We start from the raw sequence: 22,540 nt of genomic DNA, 5'->3' as shown, positions 1-22,540 counted from the left end.
GGTAAATTACACAACATAATGCAGATTTTAGGTAAACTAATCTCTTACTGTTAAAAATTGCTTTTGTTGTTCTAGAGTACATTTTTACATATGTTTTTTATGATTAATTTGTTACCTCTGCCAAGAAGGTTATGTTTTCAGTTTGGTTGACCGTTTGCTTGTTGTTGTTTTTTGTTTGTTTGTCTGTCAACAGGATTAAGGAAAAACTAAGGCCCAATTTAATGAAACTTGGTGGAAGGGTGTAGCATGTGCCAAACCCATTACATTTTTGAGCGGATCCAAATCATGGGGCGCATACAATTTATTTTTCACTTTCGTGAACATTGAGAGATAGGGCATTTTGCTGCATTCCTGTGGTGTCGGAATAACCAGTTTGCAACTGAAAATGTCAAGTCAAAATTCAATAGACAAGTAGCAATTATGGAAAGGTAACATTACTGTAATGAAGATTAGATCTGTTTGGACAATGGACACAAATGACAGGAAATTAGTATTCTGAAGTCACTATGCACATTTTATTTACCTTCTTTGAGGTTAAAAACAAATATAAGATTGTAAAGCCTAGTTGTAAAAGGACATGCACATGTCTGACTCACATTCAACAGCATGACACATTTAGGTGTTGTCGAATAAAAAAAATCATGGAAGCTGAAAAGAATTACTGAAAACTGTATAAAAATGAATTGTATTTTTTAATCACCATGTGGTAAATTACAGAGATTCAATACATCATCTAATGGCAGCAAAACACTTTTTCATTTATCATATTCATTCAAATGCATCCAATGTACAGAATGTGAGCACCATAAAAAGCATAACAAAAAACTTCCCAAGCCATCCATTTACAAAGTGACATGATTAAAAAAAAAGCAATAAATCTCTCAGTGGTAGAATAAATGTCACTTTACACACCATCTACCCCAAGGCAAAAGTCCATATTTCCCTTGCATACGTACATTACTTACTGGAGGGTATTCTAATTTAATTGTATTGTTATTACGCATCATGCCTATCAAATACAGTATGGTCCAGATGGAATAGTAAACAATCATTCTTACTGATGATTTGGACAAAGAAATAGCTAGATTGATTTGATCTGTCCCTATTGGTCCACAGTTTTTCAATCCTCCAGCACTCGTCCAGGAGCACTGGAGATGCATTCAGTCTCTGCGGTGAGCCCGAAGGTGTTTTTATCTCTATTGGATTCACTCCCTTGGCTTGTAATGACGCCTGCCCAGGCTTGTTCTCCTCCTCATCCCAGCTGTAAACGAGAAGGCAGAGTTAATGGACGGAATCAAAAGTGTGAATGAAGATAAGGACAAAAGATAACATGTCAAGGTGGAAAGATATGAAACATGAAGAATAGGTGGAAGGACTTAAAGGTATATAATGGAACGAAAAAAAGTGAAAAGAGTAAAATAAAAATCAAACAATAAAAATTGGCGGTTAGAGAGTTTTCTTTTTCTATGAATATTTTCGTACGTAGCTGTGTTTTTTGGCAAACTCTTTTTAGTCCAACATTGGTGTTGACAAATGTGTCCTTAACTAACTATACTTTTACCTGGAGTTTTCCTCGCAGCAGCAAATCTACCTCCCTCTGTAAAACAAAGAGACAACACAGGTAATCACTGCATTTGGGTACACACACACACACACAAAGACACACACACAAAGACACACACACACACCACAACACAGATCTGCAGTTATATGCGTATTCACCTTGAATGATTTTGGTAATTCGCTCTGATTCCTCATTGACCAGATTTGGGTTGCCGTGGATGGTGGTGATCTTAGAGAAGTCTGGGCCTGAACAGTCAAAACAAAACCATTAGATCCAAACTGCTGAACAATTTGTCTCTCACATACAAAATCAAGTATGAAGTTTCATTACTTAAATGGGTGATAGAATGCAAAACCGATTTTACCTTGTCATAGTTGAATAACGACAGTTCGGTGGGTAAATAGGACATACATAGAAGCTCAAAATCCCATTGACACCCCTTTACTATGAAAATCTTATATTTTGAAACTGCCGCTGAAAACGGGCGAATCTCAACAAAGCTAGAAGTTGACGTCAGCATCCCAGGACTTGTACCTTTGTCACGCCCATGGATGTATTAAGAGAACGGTCACGCCCCAACATTTACATAGGCTACACAACTGACCTGAGATCACACCCCCAACCGGCCCGTCAGACACCGCCTACCAAGAGCCTGGGTCTGTCCGAGGTTTCTTCCCAAGAGGGAGTTTTTCCTCGCCACTGTCGCACTGCTTGCTCTTGAGGGAATTACTGTAATTGTTGGAATTGTTGGGGCTTTGTAAATTATAGAGTGTGGTCTAGACCTACTCTATCTGTAAAGTGTCTCGAGATAACCTATGTTATGATTTGATACTATAAATAAAATTGAATTGAACTGAGGTAGTCTTCTGAATCTAGGTCGCGCAGATCTCTGATATTCCATTACAAAATTCACTATGTAAAGCTCAAATATGGGCTAATTGCAAATTTTGTCTGACTGTGTGTTATAATGGATATGTGTTGAGTTATTTAAACAAACGATTGGGGAAATAAACGCCTCTTGTCCGCGAGTCTCGTTGATAGAGCCCGCGGTGAGCTGGAGTCCATCAATGAGAGCTAGCTAGCTTCCTCCTAACGAGACCTCTGAAATTCACAAAAATTCATGAAATTGAAATCCGAAATCGGACAAGTGTTAGCTAAGCTTTGTAAGACCTTGGGGAACCTGTAATATACATGCCGTGATGAAATTCAAACTGTAAATATACTATAGTTATGCCGAAAGTGTAGCTAGCTAGCCGCGATCGTTTCTCATTGTATTGAATGGGACACATAGCTAGCTAGCTGCTCCTACTAACAAGACCCCTGACGTTCACAGAAATGCCTTAAATTGAAATCCGACACAACGGTTAGCTTTATAACACCTTGGGGTAGATGTTATATAAGTGGCGTGACGAAATTCAAACTGTAAATATACTATAGTTATGCCGAAAGTGTAGCTAGGTAACCATGATATTTTCCCATTGTATTGAATGGGACACATAGCTAGCTAGCTGCTCCTCCTAACAAGACCCCTCACGTTCATAAGAACGTTCAATTCAAATCGGACTGTTAGCTTTTCTAGCTTTGTAAGACCTTGGGATAGCTGTGATATAAGTGCCGTGACGAAATTCAAACTGTAAATATATTATAGTTATGCCGGCAGCCGGCCGCGGAGCCCTGGTAGTGCAGTAATCCACAAAGGGTGACTTTGCACTGGGTATGGAGCCCAGCAGGCTGCCGCTTTCTCGTCAGACTGTGTGGAGCTCCTAAAGTCCGACACGTCTTACCAAATTTGCAATTAGCCATCAATTTTTGTAAAACGGCCCATATTTGAGCGTTATATAGTTGATTTCTTGCATAAAAAAGTCTCAGAAGTGAATTTGGTAACGAAACATTGCAGTGTCTGGAATATGAGATTCTGTCGCGTCTCTAATGTGTGTGTATGGGGATTCACTCAACCAATCAGCGTGCAGCTCATTTAAATATTCATGCCATATTTGGAAGAAAAGCTCTTTTTACAAATAGTGCCAAAACACAGGGATGCATAAGGGCCAATAAAATATCAACCAGGCCATTTTCAGCCAAACCAATGTACATACCCCATTAGGAGACCTTAAGGAACAGTGTGAAATACCCTATATAATCATTCTATCACCCCTTTAAAAAAATGCATCTCATTCTCTTTTCCACCTTAAAGTAACCACTTATCTTTAATGCCGATTTGTAAACATGATTACTTCAAGGAGGAAAGGACAAAACATTTTAAAGAAACCTGTTTTGTATGTAGAGTTTGTATAAGAAGACCCTACCCTCAATGATAAAAGGCTCGTTCGCTGTGGTGTATCTGGCTCCACGTTCAGACCGGCAGCGGAGAAGGGTGTTTAAAGTCATTTAACGACTTAGCAACTGTACTGACTGACAGACGGACAGACTGACAGGCACATACATCCCGTAAAACACCTCCTCCGCCACCGCCAACACAAAGTCAAGCACAGTTGTGCAGTATGAATACATACACACACTCACAGGGTGCAAAGTACATGTGTGCAGCGGGGCGCTCAGCTCAGAAAAAGAGAGGGAATTATTTGTATTAGCCCGCAAACTAAGCTGCAAGACACCAGTGAAGCAGTTGTAGGTGAAACCAGCCTAAAGCTCACCTGCACCCACACATGGCAATTGCCCAATGGTCTAATATGGGCACCCTAAAATGACACATCATAATTTGCACACTGTACAGTGCTCACACATACACATCACATCTGAATTAGAATGAGAATGGGTAATAGGATGGAATTCTTGCATGAGAGACAAGAACACTGACGAAAAGATGAAATCAGATGGATAGGTGATAAGATGGACATCCAAATCATGGTGCACAATGGCCTTATCTTTATGTCATGATGTGAGCCTAACCAGAAGATGGTCTGTCAAAATTAACTTCCTTCCTCTGTGGCATCATTACTGAGCCTATACAAACATCATAAACCAGAATGAGCTTGTGATTTTTTTTATGGTGGCTGTCCAAAGCTTGTCATAATATACTGTACAATCCATGTCTGGCTGTCCGTTATTGGAGAATGTTATTACAGAGGATTTGTGATGCTCCACTCAACATTGCAGCAGCCAGTAAAGCACCAGCTATTAACATTTTTCTGTTTCTGGCCTACTTCATTCTCCTACTTCAAAATATACGTAAGTAGGACTGTTTGTAATAAGAAAATGGAGCAGTGAGTGTAATCATAATTAACTTTTTCTTCAGGATGATTTAAAATACTGGGGTTTACACTGTTACATTGTTTGTGGTCCTTTACATTTACCTGGATAGATGAATAGATCCAGTCTAAGGGTCCAGTTGCAAATACAAGGTCTGCTTGGGTAAATCTGACATTGCTCATCTTCATAAGCAGCCAATGGGGAGGTGATTATACAATCCTACATTTATTTAGTTGTGTATTTGTTGATTAATATTGTAGCCATATAAGCAGCTTCACATTTGTGGAATGATGCCTGGATTTTAGCCACTGCCTTTAGTGGATGTCCTTTTTGTTTGCTGCAAACTAGCTACTGTAATAGTGAAACCTGGGAGAAAATGTCACCAGCAATATCAACCAGTTAAAAGTAATAGATTCAAATTTGTTTTAATCAGGTCAGATGTATAATACTAAATGCTGATCAAGAAGTTGAGGAACTGAAAAGACAAGCTCAAGCAGCAACAGAAACTTTGGCTCTTAGCACTAAGCTAGCCACAGCGGAGCAGGACACAAACCACATGGGTGTTTGGTTTGTCTTTAATCCACCAGAGGTAAGCCAAACTGCTCGCCTTAAAAATAAAGAAATAGCTGGAAAACAAGATTGGCAGGCAAAACAATGCTTGTGACTTTGAGATAAATGATTATTCAACATGAATAGCGTAGCTTTTACAGTCTAACATTTATACATTTGAAAAATGGTTATGATTACCAAATACATTTAACAATCTACAAAGCATCCATTAATGACACAAACATGTGCCTTTAAGGCTAAGATAATGGACACCATGAAAATATTGTGTCTGATGACTCAATTGAAGATCACCAAGAAAACGTGAAATTCCAACCCGGTCTCACGGCAGTTCGTGTAAATGTCCACGTTATTCTTAATCTATTGATACGTGTTCACGGAGACGTTTTTCTCGTTTTTTACGTGTAAATGTCACATTACTTTTTACGTGTAAATGTCACACAAAGGTCATTCCATAAGCCGGGAGGCGCCCGCGAGACGGCCCGCTGGGGACCCGCTGGATGAGGCGGCCGGGAGGCGGCCGAAAAGGACGCTCCATAAGCCGGGAGGTGCCCGCGAGACGGCCCGCTCGGGACACCCCGCTGGGGACGCCCCGCTGGAGACGCCCCGCTGGAGACACCCCGCTGGGGACGCCCCACAATAACGGGATGGCGGAGGTTGGGTTTAGAAAAAAACTTACGGGGAAAGGGCGCCTTAAACGCCGGGGAAAGGGCGCCTTAAACACCGGGAGACGCGCCACAGTAACACGCGGGTCAAAACGCCACAATAACGGGATGGCGGAGATTGGGTTTAGGAAAAACTTACGGGGAAACGCCGCCTTAAACTGCGGGGAAAGGGCGTCGTAAACGCCGGGAGACGCGCCACAGTTACACGCGGGACAAAACGCCAACTTACGGGGAAAGGGCGCCTTAAACGGCGGGGAAAGGGCGCCGTAAACGCCGGGAGATGCGCCACAGTAACACGCGGGACAAAACGCCACACGCAGGGACGCCATCCCCGGGAAACAAAGCGCTGCACGCGGGACACGATCCCCGCTCGCCCGGGTGAAAGTCCTGTGTTGTTTGACCCATCCACCATCCCGACCAACCTCCCTACGCGGATTTTCGGCTTCTTATATTACTCCCTACAATTTCGTGCTGTGGACACAAAATATGCTTCCCATTGAAATACATTACTTTACATTTTCGTGTTGTCCATCACGTAAAAACCGACAAAAACGTCTCCGTGAACACGTATCAATAGATTCAAATAACGTCACATTTACACGAACTTCCATGAGACCGGGCTGGAAATTCACATTAGATTATGATGCTCAGTTAAACGTGGTCAACATGACTGTGGATGCTTGTTAAAAGAGCTGTTATAAGATGCATGGGAGTTCTTAGATCTACATGATCATGCGCTTCAAGGGAGAGAACGTGTTAAGAGAAACTGACCTGTGATTCCATCTGTATCAGGATCTCCACCTGCGTTAAATAAAGCGTGTTGTGTCATCCAATCTATCGGACCTTTTGTAATGTTCACATTTTATCATCTAACGTCTCATTTGCTCTCAAAATATGAATGGTTTGAACGTTCTTAAACGTCCAGGAACTTACCCTCAATAACTCTTGTAATCTTGGTATTGGTAGGCTGTCCTTCAATGACTCTGGTTACTTTTGTGATGGAAGGTTCTCCCTCAATGACTCTGGTTACTTTTTTGAGTGAAGGTTCTCCCTCAATGACTCTGGTTACTTTTGTGAGTGAAGGTTGTCCCTCAATGACCCTGGTTACCTTGGTGATCACAGGCTCCCCCTTGACAACCACCTTAGTGACTATTGGTTCTGTCTCGGTGACTCTTGTAATCTTGGTAAAGGTAGGCTGTCCTTCAATGACTCTGGTCACCTTGGTGACAGATGGGTCTCCCCCAATGACTCTGGTCACCTTTGTTACATCAGGGACTGCAGAGAGAAAGAGGTAACATTAAGAATTAAGAATGAAAGAAATATTATCTTTTGAACACTCCCACATATTTTATATTATGAGCAAAGGAGGCTGGAGGTGCAGTATGTGAAGTTAAAGCATGCAGAACAAAAGGGTCTGATGTGTGTTAGATATTAGTTTGCATCACTTTATTAACTGCTTCTCTTGCGCTCCATGGTCCAGTAAGCTGCTCCCGATGGACATATTTATTTTCTGCTCTGCTTGTTGAGTTTGAAGCATCACATTACAGACATGTTTATATTTTATAAAACATTTACAAGTTTTGGTATTTAACGAAATCTTGAAAATTATTCAAAAGGATAATCCTTTCCAATTTGGGGCCAGATATCTCTGTAAAATCCTACAACTCCTCTTTTTTTATATTTTCTTCTTCTGAGCGATGATTGTTTATTGTAATGTGACGGTCTTCGTATGAGCTATATAGAGATGAAAGCTAGCAGATGTGTGCTTGTATCAGAGGCCTTCTAATCTTTGGCCTGAGGTCCCTTTATCCGTGGCCTAGTCCAGTAATCAGAACCAGACTCATTTCTGTCTTTCAAACAAAGTACTGTAATTAAGAGATTTGTGTCATTTATGCTTAATATCGTTTGTACTCCTACAAGGATGCATGATGTGGATACAAATTAATTCCATCTTTTATCTAAACTGTAAATATAAGATAATTATGTAATTTCTAATTGTGTGTGTGTGTGTGTGTGTGTGTGTGTGTGTGTGTGTGTGCACACGTGTGTACAAAGTGAGAGTGCGTATTCTGCATGGTTTTACGTCAACTTAAAGCAGTTTATCATTCATATACATGTTTTATTTCATTTTTATAATTTCTTTAAGTCTTGTACTGATCCAAACTACAACCTCTTGGAATTTAAATTAGTGCAATTTTAATTTAAACTTCTTAATATGCAGTATATCAATATGAGGAATAGTTTGTTTGCTTTACCAAGATGTGTCCCCCATCCTATTTAAGAAGGTTAACAACAAAACAAAATTGTGGAAAACAGAAATCGTACATAAGTACGACATTTGTATTTCCATAATTTAATTGCATAAAATTGTAACCCCTAAAAATGAAACCCCCCCCCAGAGGTCCAAACCTTCACCTACAATCTATGTAATGGGCCCAATTACCTTTGAAGAATTGGGCTTCATTTCTCCTATGTTACCCAACACATGAAGGCATGCTCCCATCTTTGTGAAAGTGCACTGGACTCAGCCCAACTGAATGGACAACATCCAAGAGTCCTCTATGGTCCCTGTTATGCTTTGGCAGCCTAGTTACCTCATCCCTAAAGGAACTGATTAAACATGCCAAGAGGTCCAAGTGGACTTAAGCAATAGTGAGAGTGGATAATCAGAGGAACAACAAAGAGAGCCATGGAAGAGGCCCGAATGGAGCAATGACATGCATGCAAAATGCAAGAAGGATTTCACTTTAAGAACAGATGCTCATTTTTTAACAAAGGACATTAATCTGTTTTAAAGGCAGTCATGCATTTCACAGCAGAATCACCACTTTACCAAAATAGTGTCTTACCTGTGTCAACATAATGTGTGGTTGTGATGGTTCTCTCTGTGAAGTAACATAAGAAGTTTTAAGTTGTTGCAGATGCAATAATATTCACCCGTCATGCAGTAACAATGGTGCTAAAAAACCTTACTGATGAAGGTGAGTGGGATCTCAGCATAAGAAAATCCAGAAACAAACTAAAGAACAAAAAGCATAAAAGAATGGAAGTTATAAGACATGCAGAATAATAGAAAAATCCTCTGTGATCTATGTATATTCAGACACGTGTATTTTTGCTTTCTCTACCTTTATCTGGATGTACTTAATCAGCTTCTTCAGGAGGACCAGGAGATCCTGGCGGCCCACAGGAAGGTCTGTAAAGAATAAACATCATCAAAAGAACATAAGATAATGCATCCCAGCACAGAGTGCACATTGCCTGATTGTATAATAATGTCTGCTGTTCTCACCCGCAGGATATAGAACATTCTTAACCACATGGATTACACCGTTTGTTGCCATCAGGTCACTGTCCGGCACATCCACAGAGTTGACATGAATGGAGTTGTTTACCTGGGAAAAACAGAAAAAAACAATGTATGTATATATATTTTTTAAAGCGTATCAATAAACACATTCTTATTTTGTGAGCTACGTCCATTACTGTTGAAATAATATATACCGTACTGAGACCATTTTGAAATGGTTTGACATGAGAGGTTTTATTAGGAATCCCAGGCAGTGTGCTCTTTTGTTGGAAGGGACATTTAAGAATTCAATTCCTGCAATCTAAGGTGGAGGTGACTAAAAGTGGGCATGCTGAGTCAGTAAGGGAAAGAGTTTCCCTTATCCTCTGCCTACAAGCTCCCCCTCTCAGTCCATTTAAAAAAAAAAACTAATGCTTCCCTGAATCATTGTCCATGGCTGATAACCTGATCAGCACGATAGGAGAGAGACGGAGGGCAAAATTGAGGTAATGGATGAAATGATGAAAAAGCTGTCATGGAGACTGACGAGCAAGAGCAAGCAGACAGAGAAAAATGGCAGTTGGAGGGCGTCAGATGGGAGGTGGGTAATGGCGGATGAATACCTGAGAGTGGGCATTGTTGGAAATGACAGGAAGCCAGGTTTTATTACTTCTGGCCTTACTCCAGAGATATCCAGCTTTGAAGTTATAGATTAGCACTGGCTCTTTGATGCTATTGTTTAAATGAGAACGTGGGTAAAGATTGGGTTTAAGTCTCACAATGGAGGCTTTGAAGGTCAAAATAATGTGTGTTTATGTGTTTATGTCATTTAAAGTTTGATTACATAATACAAATATGCTCTTAAAAGAAGAATAAACCCTTGGATATGATCTCCTCTGCTTCTTTTTCAATTTCCCAGAGAGCCTTTTTTTAATCAAACGTGGGCAGGAGTTGAAATCATAGTATAATCATGGTTGCACATCTTACTCAAAAAGCAACATTTTAATGTGTTGAATTTCACATGCTGAAATAGGTATTGTCTAATTGTCAAATTATGGCTGATTATACATACAGAAATAACTTGCAAGTTGTTGCCCTGGAGGGTTTTGAGCAAGTTGGTAACTCCTCCCTCTAATCCTCCATTGATGAAGATGCCATTACTGAAGTGGTAGAGCAGAATGATCCTTAAAGCATTCAGATCACCTGTCAATGACACGAGGTAAACATGATTTACTTCCTGTACAGGACAACTAGCATTCTTTCTCTCTCCTCACCCCTGCATTATGTAACTTTAAATCAGAACAAAACTATCTTAAAAGCAATCCCCAATGCATGAAAGTATGTGGATGTGTGTTCATTTCAGTGGAGTACACACTTTTGAGCAGAGCCAAGTCCTCTCTACTGAGGTCACCAAAGGCATCGTCAGTTGGTGCAAAGATGGTGTAGGAGCCTTCCTGCTTCAGTAGATTAGTCAGACCTGCTGTCTCCATTAGCGACAGGAAAATCCTACATTTATAAAACAAAAATTAAAGAAAAAAGTCATCAATATACACAATCAACATACAGTAAAGTACTGTAGGAGTGAAATGAAGCTTAAACTTAAGAGCAATATGCATTTTGGATCCATGGAAATGATAATATTGATGTTTTACAATTCAAAAAGACAGAAATAATAAGTAATAAAAACACATTTTGAGGCAGTTCTGTTGTCATTTTCTGTTTTTTATCATGGTAAACTACTGTGCTTCAGACTGCACAAACGTCAGCCAGTCAAGACATCAACTTTCTCCACCAGGAGAAGAACAGCTCCGGTTATATGGCACAATGAGTTTTGTGCTGTAAATATACAATATGTCACATTTGGATCAAAAACCTGTAGTGTGTAGCTCATTTTAGGCAGGAGGATTGTGGTTTTAGGGATTGTAATGTAATATGATGGACTTTGAGTGAGACTTGTGTGGTCCCATTAATTCCCACATCTGCTGCCTCAGTTATTCATCATCAGACTCAACTGGTGCCAATATCTGTCACAGAGCCATGTATATGGTATGGTTTGCAAATGTCAGGAAACCAAATGTATTAAAAACAACAAATAAACAATAATTACATCCAACCTGATTAGTATTAACAAGTAGAGTAAAACAAAAACGTAAAATAAGACAGTTCTTACTTGAACCGTCCATCAGCAATCAGGAGCTCGTAGATCGTTTTCTCGGCCGGTTTGATGATGGACTTCATAACATGGAGGGCACTTTTGCTTCCTTCTTTACTGCCACGTACCATACATGCATTTTCTATGCACACGGCCTAACAAAGGAAGAACATTCAGAGAGCAGGGTTACAGGTCTAAAAATCCCTGTATAAATCTAGTAACTATTAAGGTCACACTGTAATGTTTGATTGCAATCAATCAAAAAGAAGAATACAAAAGTTTCTATAGGGAATTTTAACCCAGCTGTTTCTAATATCTGAACCAGCAGAGCAGAAAAACACTTCATTTGCCAGAGCTTGACTAATTAGCTGTTTTATTGCATTTGCTTACAGTTGAAAGACAGCAAATTTATGTTAGCACTTGGTAAGGGGGCTGGTAATGGCTTTCAGATTTCCAATATGGAGGCAGACGCTCTCCATTGTCTTTCCGTCACTTTTTATTTATCTTATTTTCCTGTTCCTTGATGACTCTGGTTGACTCTCTAATGCAACAATTAACACACACACACACACACACACACACACACACACAAACACAAACACACAGTTCTCACAGTGCGGTAAATGAAGACTCGGAGCAGTTTTCCAGCCAGTGTTTCCAGAAGCTGTCCATTGTAGAGCTCACTCAGTGTAACTTTCAGCTTCAAGATATGGTTTTCCAAAATGTATCTCAGCAGGCTCTGGTCTGTTGACATCACCTCGTCTGACAAACACACAGAACAGTTACAGATTTAAAATTTCTAGGGTTATATGAGATGCCAATCCTGATTAAACATTTCCTTCTGTGTGTGCTTTAAAGTCTTAGTAGTGAAAAGTATATAATGAGTTAGCATATTTTTGATCTGTGAAAGACAACATATGACTTTTCTTTTACATCCTTGCTCAAGGTCAATTCTCTTAATCTCAACTCACTAGTGAAGGCAGTGTTGATGGGAGCAAGGAGTGTGTACTCTGTTTTCGGACCCATGGCAGCGGCTAAGCCCAATTCGGACACCATGTCAGTGAACGTGCTCTGGGAGTCTCCCATTAGCTCCATCCCGTCCTTGGCTGATATGAATCACATAAACATAACATGTTAATGATCACATTTTGCCAAATGATTTCAACAAATGTTAGAATTTGCTGAGGGAGAAGTTGGATCAACATGTGTTTCACCTGAGTCAGGGATGAGCACCCGGTCAATGAAGTGGATGACACCATTAGTGGTGACAATGTCCTTCTTCAGCACCATCTTGATTCCATTGACTGTCAAACTATCGCCATCACAGCCGATCTCTATGGTGCTGCCCTCTGCGGTCTCATACACTGACCCTGCCATGATTGCTTCAGAACACTGGACGCTCTTCAACAGGTGGTAATTCACCAGGGCTGAGTAGGTGGGACAAAGTGGGAGAAAGATAAAGGTTGACAAACACACACAGCCATTGATCAGGTTGCACACTTTAATATACTTTGTGGGTTGCCTGTAGTTATTTTTGTACTCTGGTTACACAATCTGAGGTTTACAGTGGCAACCATTACTCATGCACAAGGACATACATATTCTTTCAACTCTTTTAGAAATATTTAGGCACTTCTGTCAACATTAAGATATGGGATTACACCTCTGACTGAGTCCAACTGTCAAACTTAGCCAGCAAAACTGGTTTGCTAAAGCAATGCAATGACAACATGTAAAAACCCTTCCAAACCCACAAGAATTCAAATGCAATCAGTGTCGCACTGCCGGCCAAATTACTCTTTGGCTCAAACCTTCCCTTGAAAAAACAAGGCACAAGGCTTCATATCATCTTTACTTTGGAGGCTTCCATGGTTGGTCAGCAAAGCCTGTTTGCCAAGTATCTGAGAAATTATCTGAGGTTGTATTGTGTCCCCAGAGGGAGCCACTCACTGAGGACACCACAAACTGGCTTCATGCTAATAGATGTTCCTGGCATGCCAGTGACTCAGCAAATAGGCAGATAAGCTGCCACTGTGGAGACATAAGTTTCCCGGTTTCATTGTGTGGTTTGTGGACATGCCTGTGTGTGTGAGTGTGTCTACTCATTTGCTCCTGAGAATTTGATGGTTATCTAAGTTTAGACATGCTTTTGGGAGGAATTTGCAGAATGGGTTTGGAAGATGGTTTCAGTAGTTTAGTTTTGAAATAAACTGTCAGTGTGATTAAAGTTTACTTCAAGTCAAATGAATGTTACAGAATAAGATTCGACAGCCATGCTAGTGGCTCTGTGATGCTGTACTGATTTGAGGGGGGATGAGGGGGGATGCCATCTCCCTTCTTAAAAAGGTGACCAAAATGCCCCCTTGTTAACCTGCCACCCCCCACTAAATACAAAGTACAGCTGATGCTAGTGAGAATATCATTACATGTTACGAGTATTTAGCCTTAAAGCTACATCGTGTAAGAATTTCTCCCATCTAGCTGTGAAATTGTATATGACAACTAACTGAATATTACTTTCTAACCCCTCCCATTCCGATCGCGTTTTAACTCCTACGATGGCCATATTATTCCGAGAAGTACGACTTTGTCCGTGAGTGTTCCTTCCAGTGTAATAATAGTTTTACGTTTTCGTTATTTTGGTACCATTTCATTGCTAACATAAGCTATTAGGTTCCCAAACGAATGCAAGCTAATGTTAGTAAAGTATCAGCGTGATCCTCCATCTTCAACAGGCTTTCAAATCTGCCGGCAGTCGCCAGTAATCTCCCCCTGGCATTTGTCACGGTGCCGCTGAGTGTAAAAGCGCGAAAGGCGGAGGTATGTCCCTCTTTGGCTAATGTATTTTAAAGATGGAGGCGCAACATGGCAGAATATGTAATAATGTATTCTGAATGATTCTGAATGGCAGATGCTACGCTTACAAGAAGAATACTTTGATTAGTTGCTGGAAGTAATTACACATGAATGAGCACATATTTGTGAAAGAACAAAGGTTTTTTTGCTAAGAATCAACTCAAAACATTACACATTGGCGCTTTAAATAAATTAAAATTTTAACCTAATGATGGTGCTACGTGAAAAGTCAGGGGCATAAATGTCTGCACCAAATTTCATTTGATGTACAAAATCTTGTGCCAATCTATCTGGTTGATGTTGAGCTATTTGACTGGATACGTGTAAACTTTGATAGGCTGCTGGTGCTAGAGGAAAGATCACTGAAGTCAGTAGGAATTTATTCTCTGGGGACCATGGAAGTCTGCACTAGATGTCATGGCAATCCATCCAACAGTAGTTGAAATATGCCATTCCGGACCAAAGTGGTGAACAGACCGTCTGACCAGCTGACATTGGCTACAGCACGGCAACAGCTGAAATATTTAAGTGCTCTAGACCTTTGCACACCAAAATCAATCAAAGCATGGTATGTAAGTAGTTTACGTCATCATTAGTGTATCACATGTACAATGTACCTGCAGTAACATCCTTGTCTCCCATGATACGCTCCATGTAGCCTGGGCTCAATTTGTCAAAGGCTTCATCAGTGGGAGCAAACAGAGTATAGTGGCCAAGCTGGTCCAGCTTGTCCATCAGACCAGAAGTCAAGGCTGCTGCCTGGGTAACAAGAACAGGTGAACACAGTGTGTTTCACATGTAACATTTTGTCACACTGGGAGATACTAAACTGGTTCAAACATTTTGCTCACAGCATTGAGTTTCTAATTGATACCGTTTTTAAATCAGTTTTATCTATCTTTTTACACACAAATTCCACTCCAAGCACATTGGTCAAATGTAATGTTGACTTTGTAACTTATTTTCAGCTTAGAGTGCTGCTTATTTTACATACTTTGAAGGAGGAGAGCTCATCGGTGACATCCAGGACATCCTTGATGTTGTTGGCCACACCTCTGATGACCCGATCAATGACATGCACCACACCATTTGTGGCCACCTGATTACCATGGATGATCCTGGCACAGTTTACTGTTACAATCTTCGAAGAAAGGAAATGTTTTATTAAGCCACCAGAATCATTGGTGTCAGAAGGCCTGTATAGACATCATTCACTTGTGTATTCATGTGATCTAATGCATTACAACACAGTGGATGAACTGACCCCATTTGAGTAGTGGTTGATGTAGATCCCCAGGTCATTGTACATGGAAGTGACAGTCATGTCGTTCTTCATGTCTTTGGTCAAAAGACGGCGGTTCACCATGTGGAAGTGAAGAGCGTTGTACAGCTCGATGTTCACGTTGCTCACCAGTGCAGACCGTACATCCTGGGGAAATCACAACGTCAGTCAAGATTGAGTCATTATTGTATATTTTTGAATTCCTTACTACTTCTACTTACAGATTCCACCTGCTCCCAGGCTTCATTGCTAGGTGCAAACATGGTGAAGGAGCCTTTGCCTTCAATTTCCTCTCTCAGCTTGGACATGTCAGAATATTGCTGTGTGGTCGTAGCCTTTACGAGTCCCAGCGTACCATAGACATGGTCAATGGGAGCCACTGGGGGGGAAAGCAGAGAATTTGTTCCTGCTCAGAAACAGACTAGTCTATAGTACGAGTGATAATTCGTAACGAAGAAAAGAAGACCAGAAAGGGGCTGTGGTGAGAGCCACATACCTGCAGGGCATCCTGTCATGCCCTCCAGCTTAATGTACCCAGGACAGCATTCATATAGGACCAAGCTTCCAAAGAAAAAGCACAAATATGTTAGACCTGTGATACAGTAAATTAGCTGATATTGCTATAAAAAAAACATAAATTAAGGAATTCAGCCACAGAATGTAAAAAATAATTATTTGTATGGTGTCAGAGGGGATACAACAGCAAAAATAAAACCAAGCAAGATGCAATGTGAATGTGAATTCAAGTTGAGGAAACAAAAGAAGCTTGCCAGATCAACAAAGCAGAATTGACATCAAAGAGGGAGAGAATGATGAGTCTGGATTGAGAATGGAAGAAATTTGAGACAGGAGATCAAGGCTGCACAAAAAAGGGAAACTTATTCACCAAATAACAAATCCATCATTGGGCAAAGCACATTTAAAAGTCAGGCAGAAGAAGTGATGCAAGCAAGTCAAGGAGAATAAAATAAACACCAATAACAAGAAAGTGGTTCATTAAACACTTCCACAAGAAAACTGGCGAGTCTGTGCAACTCCCATCAGGTGCAATAACAGAGAAAAGCTGGACTGGACACAGAAAGAAAAACTAGCCCGAGACACTTGCTTTAAGAGAGCCAGCCGACATCATTTCCAATATCTCATGCAACAGCAATAAACCCAGCAAATGAAAAAGAAATAAAGTAAGCAAACCTCTAGCTCAACAGTTCCAAGCTATACATTATAAATATTTTAAAATGATTGTTGAATAACACATGTAAAGGATTATTTCTACAGGCATAGTCTCAGAAAAATAAAATTCCTATGGAAATCAGAGCTTTGCAGAATACTTTATATTCATCAAGATAATGTAAGTATGTTAACATGAAATTCAGACAGCGGTGCCTGCCGCGCCCCTAGACTTTCTTTTTGCCATTAATCTAATTTTCAAGGAAGTCTCCAAGTAAAACAAAATCTTGACATACAGTTGACTTCTTGTGACCATGTGATTGATTTAGATTGTTGATGGAAGGAGCAGCTTATGAACATTTGGGGAAACAGAGCTCAAAGATTTAGAAACATCCTGGCAGGAAGCTGGGAGGACCTGAGCTGACCCATGCTCCTCAATTGGTCACATGGTTTACAGGAAGTTGCACTTTATTGCAATGTTATGAATGACAGAATGAGGTGTAAGAAAATTGACAGTGCGAGCCACAAGTGAGTATTCTATAAAATTCAGGTTTAATGGAAGAATAAATAATGTTTAACAAGTAGAGTTTTGCTGAAAGTGAACCATAGATGGTAATCAAACATTCAGACATTTTATTGGGATTTATCCCAAGCTAACACAAATCTTCCAAGATGCAGACAAACTAGTAGTGAGTCAACATTGGACACTGAACAATGAGCCACCACAGAAACAGCAATGTAGTTCCTGAATCCTGGAATAAGTTTAATTAGCGTTTAACCCGAAGGAATTAATGGGTTTTAGTTGGAGCTTTCTGTGTGTTTGAGGCTGTGTGTTAGGTTTGGAGCAGAGATTTAAGGTTTCCTGTTTTCTGTTTTCCCGTTTCTATATGAACTCTGTGCTTTCTCTACAGGGTTCATGTCCAAAACAAGTACTGTAAGGGTTTTCTTTCCTTTCAGAAATGAACAGTAGTGCTATATTATGCAAGAACAAGTCACCCCCTTATAGCCACGCACACGCACACACACACACACACACACACACACACACACACACACACACACACACACACACACACACACACACACACAAAAGCAGCATCACTCACTTTCTCCCAACTCCCAACTCCCAAAAATGACTCACATGTTTTGGCAAACCGCTCTAATCTACTTTAATCTGCATTCGTGTGTTCAATGTGTGCGGTTATACTATACTTTAAATTTGCTATTTTTGTGCACACAGCCATTGCATTATATTGCAATCATTCAATGCATTGACACTAATTGTTATAATGCAAAATACATAAATATCCATGCACAGCTGGCTGTTGGGAAGGTATGATGTCAGTGTTCCCCGGCTGTGCTCTGACAGGATAATGGATGCAGTATAGACCAGAGAGGTATAACTAGCCAGCGCACTGCAAACCAGGCCTTTGGCAGGGTCACTGCATGAACCAGTTCAATGTGGCTTCCAGATGAGGAGATGTGGCACAGGGCATAAACACACACACACACACACACACACACACACACACACACACACACACACACACACACACATACAAAAACACTAGGTGGGGTTGTCTGTTGTCTGTTATGTAAGTAACAATTACAGTAACAATGTCTCTTGTGTCCCAGTGTTTTTTCTTTCCTTTAGTGCCAATGGCTTTCTGAATATTGTGCCAACGTTTTCCTTTTTCATATGTGGAAATGCACTTTACCACTTTTCCGACATTATAATGGTTTAACCAAAAATTAAGCACATATCCTGTGCTCCCTGCATGTTGTGTCGCCACCTTCAGCACATCACTTTGAAGAAAATCGCTTCCACCTGAACCTCCAGCAATGCACTACAAGAGTTCTTTGTGGAAATGAAGGCATTAAGAAATCTCCATGGTATCAGTCAACTCCAGAGTAGAGACTTAGAGCAACACATTGCAGGTTTAACTCACAGTAACATTATTTGTTTCTTGCAATAGTGGTTTCTCAGAGATTCCCAGGGATTACCTCAACTGCTGCAGCCTCAAGACTTGTTTAAACACCAGCTTGTTCGCACACCAACCTGCAGTATACACTAGAAGGTCCAGATTAGCCATACTGCAGACTCAAACACCCTTTCCTAATCTTTCATCAACACCAAATCCAACTCAGATATAATCACAGCTGGGTGGATTTCCTGCAATGTTGCTGAACAATGTCCTCACTGTGACAACAGACAGAAGGAGAGAGAAAAGCAAGATTTTTCTGACACGGCTTAGGTTCTTTGTCTGTTTTCGTCATAATGTTATTTTGCTCATTGTAATTTGCTTGCTGGTGGAACATTTTAATACTTTTAACTCACATAGTGCAGTAGAATATATTTGATGGATCTGTGTATACTGTAATTCATGGTTGATATGGTCCCATAAATTATGTTTCATGTTTCAGTCTCAATTTGCTAAAAGTCAAAACAGTGAAATGTAGAGGAATTCACATTTCTTAACAATTAATCTGTGTGTGTGTTTGTTTCTGAAGGCAGACATTATTTAACATGACAACTAACCATAGTAAGTTTGATTTAACTTAACTTAATACACTTCTTTATAGTTGTTTTAACTGCTTTATACCAAGGACAGACAAAAACAATTAAATGTGTTTGGTACCTTTGAAAACCCTCATTACCTTCCTGCTATGTTCCCTCGTGTTATATATATATATATATATATATATATATATATATATATATATGTATATATATATATATATATATCTTGTCTTTTTTAAGTAATTGCTGTGTGGTTCCATGTAAAATTATCTCAGTAGTGGATCGCTGTATTGTGTTGGCAGAACATGACTCTTTTATCAATTCTCTCTCATCTCATTTTCAGGCTCATCCGAGTCTCGCATTGACCTATCTCCACAGCGCTAACACAGCTTATTGCATGACTAAAAGGTCTGTGTGTGTGTGTGTGTGTGTGTGTGTGTGTGTGTGTGTGTGTGTGTGTGTGTGTGTGCGCTTGTCTGTTCTGCACATGTGTGTGCACAGCTCCAATCGAGCCTTACACGCCATCAAAACATCAGCGGCTATATTTCATATTTTCATTTTTTACTCTAATAATTATTCACAAGAAAATATTACACTCCATTCATCAACAACAAGCCCACAGATGTTAAATGTCTTGCAGAAGTTCAAATATCTATCATTCATGCACTCTCTGCTGGTAGCACAATTTTGGCTTACTGCTATCTTTATATTTGGCATTTTTCAACCAGCAAAAAAATATGAATTCTATAACAGCTGCAGTCCCGCAGTGGGACAGAAAACTCTCCACTTAAACTAGTACTATTAAAATGACCTTAGCACAGTTCTTAACAGCTCACACAATGCATGGTAATTTGCCTCAATAAAAAGTTTCAAAAGTCAGTATGAGACACATACACACACTTTTGCATGCACACACATACAGCACTAATTGAAAAATCAAAAACTACACACTACCCATGACAAGAATCCAAATCGATAGTTAAATAATTAAACTAGAGCTGCAATACATCCTGTGTTTCGCCCAACTGCACACGCACACACACACACACACACACACACACACACACACACACACACACACACACACACACACACACACACACACACACACACACCTGAAACGTGTTGGAGGGGTATCAATCACTGTTGAGCAGCGTTTACACCACCAGGCCCACAATAGAGCAAACACAGGCTGCACAGCATGCCCAGACTTGAGAGGAGGGGTGGATCTGGACAAAAACATATACTGGATATGATATGTGTATATATATATATATATATATATATATATATATATATATATATATATATATATATAATATGAAACACAAGAAATAATATGCTGCAGTTTGGGTCTTCTCTCTTTCCATGTTTATGAAATCCCTAAAATCCTAAAAAGATATCTTAAAAATGTTTGAAATTTAAATATTCAATCATCATTATCATGAACCATGTGTCTTTTTTTAACAAGGTTCAGTGAGACAGCTACGTGTTAAGAAGGAAAGAGCCTGAGGGATCAGGCAACTCATACAGAGCTGACCTCTGCTGCTAATAAACAAAAGGGCCAACAAGTGATGAGGTGGGCGCAGGATAAAATACATAAATACCGAAACGTACAGATGCTTATCTGAAATACTCCTGTCTATGTGCAGGATGTGTGGAAGCAGGGAGTGGTTTGCACTTTGGGTAAGGTCATTCTGTGCAAATAAAAAAAAAGATAAAATAAAAACATGTAGCAATTAGATCCATTCAATCCTTTGGTAAAGACTTACGTTTTCTTTCCACAGATGGAGCCTTTGTACCAGTTCCTACATGTGCTGAAGTATTTCTTTTTAGTCCCCTGGACCTGCTGCAGAGCGCACACATTGGATCTGTAAGAGAAGGGAGGGGAGGAGGAGGATGGGTGATGAGGGAGAAGCAGGGGTATGAAAGGAAAGGGTGAGGCAGGGAGTGTGTGAGGGTGGAAAGAAAGACAGGTAAAGTAAAGAAGGAAGAACGATGAGAAAAATTGTATTTATACATGCCAAAGCTTATGTAAAGTGCTTCTTAACGATGAATGTTTTCACTGTGTTTAAGGAAACTGCTAATATGAACCTTATACTTTAAATGCTTATTTTAATCTAATTAATAGTAATTTCAGAAAGCTAGTGAAAGCCCTTTAAAAAGATACTTCCTTTAACTTAAATGACGAATTCTAACTCAGAATCAATTTCAAACAGCAAATTGGGCACATTATTTGCAGCAAAAGAGTGAATGAATGTCAAAGACAATATTGAATTTTCCATTATGGCTTGAATCAATATTTTTATCAATGTGGCTGACCTGTTTCTGAAATCATGATTGAGTGCTCTTTGTGATTCAAACCACCTTAAACCATAGCAGGGATATACAACCAGACATTTATAGCACTTTATATTGATATAGATATGGTCAGCGTGTTACTAAATGTGCAATTTTCATAAATTACATCTGCAGACAAATGTTGACAAACATGTTGATCAGGGCTGTTAAAATAACCACGTATCTGCTATATAAGAAACTGAAAACAGCTGCTACATTGTTCTCTTAGTTTGGCATGTGTCACCTCACTTCTCTTTCCCCTCACACAATCTCTCTATCCCTCCCTCCCCCACATCCCATCTCCTTACCCTTCTTTCCTGGCCCGTATGCGACTGTGGGTGACTATCTTGTCATAAGCTGAAGAATCCACACTCCCTAGAGAGCAGAGTGCCACCAGCACTGAGGTCACCACTAACAATTTACACATCCTAGGGAGGTTAACAGTCCTCTATACTGCAAGGTCACAAACACTCCTCTTGTCTTTTAAACACACGTGCACACACACACACACACACACACACACCACACCCCTAAAAAAAAATACACAGGAGATATGGAAGTGCGAGTGAGAGAGGGAGCTTTTATACCAACTCCCTAGCACACACCCACTCTGTCTTTTCCATACCATTACGTCCTGTTTTCACCCACACACACCCTTCTCTTTAGCCAAAATCCTCCCTCCTGCTCTGAGTCGAGCTTATTGTCTCCCCCTCCCTCATGTTGTTGCACATGATTTTCGAATATACATTTCTTTACCCCCATCACATCCCAGAGCACCAAAGACACCCTGTAACTCAAACTTCACAGTGCTCCACACTCCATAATGACAGCGTTACCTCCCACCATCAGACTACTGTGTAATGCAGAGGTTTTGACACATGCATTTAAGATTGTTAGATCATTTGGAGAAGGGAACACACTTGAAGT

At 40.1% G+C, this 22,540-nt stretch overlaps 1 protein-coding gene across 2 annotated transcripts; it reads right to left on the bottom strand.

Moving 5' to 3' along the window:
* Window positions 1–493: 493 nt before the first annotated feature.
* LOC114566887 (periostin) lies at window positions 494–22,180 on the bottom strand. Of its 2 annotated transcripts, XM_028595716.1 has the most exons (23): window positions 21,922–22,180; window positions 21,046–21,144; window positions 16,082–16,146; window positions 15,807–15,964; window positions 15,568–15,732; window positions 15,298–15,444; window positions 14,921–15,062; window positions 12,662–12,874; window positions 12,419–12,553; window positions 12,061–12,209; window positions 11,466–11,602; window positions 10,671–10,801; window positions 10,368–10,498; window positions 9,299–9,401; window positions 9,135–9,202; window positions 8,980–9,025; window positions 8,856–8,891; window positions 6,940–7,281; window positions 6,778–6,807; window positions 3,871–3,915; window positions 1,723–1,809; window positions 1,562–1,597; window positions 494–1,261 (listed from the first exon to the last, which is right to left on the bottom strand). In XM_028595716.1, the coding sequence occupies exons 1-23, from the start codon at window positions 22,038–22,040 to the stop codon at window positions 1,206–1,208; spliced, it is 2,640 nt and encodes an 879-aa protein (XP_028451517.1). In that variant the 5' UTR covers window positions 22,041–22,180; the 3' UTR covers window positions 494–1,205. The 2 variants fall into 2 exon arrangements, with proteins under 2 accessions (XP_028451517.1, XP_028451518.1); XM_028595717.1 differs by lacking the exon at window positions 3,871–3,915.
* Window positions 22,181–22,540: the final 360 nt, after the last annotated feature.

Source organism: Perca flavescens, chromosome 13 (genome assembly GCF_004354835.1).
Source record: "Perca flavescens isolate YP-PL-M2 chromosome 13, PFLA_1.0, whole genome shotgun sequence".
NCBI classification, from domain to species: domain Eukaryota; kingdom Metazoa; phylum Chordata; class Actinopteri; order Perciformes; family Percidae; genus Perca; species Perca flavescens.
This window is presented reverse-complemented; position numbering and strand designations above follow the sequence as displayed.

Excerpts from the sequence above, each read along its gene's own strand:
- LOC114566887 (XM_028595716.1), bottom strand. The coding sequence starts at position 22,040 with ATGTGTAAATTGTTAGTGGTGACCTCAGTGCTGGTGGCACTCTGCTCT. Across the intron at positions 9,026-9,134 it reads TTAAGTACATCCAGATAAAG|TTTGTTTCTGGATTTTCTTA; the intron begins GTAGAGAAAGCA and ends TTTGTTCTTTAG. Across the intron at positions 8,892-8,979 it reads GATCCCACTCACCTTCATCA|AGAGAACCATCACAACCACA; the intron begins GTAAGGTTTTTT and ends GTTACTTCACAG.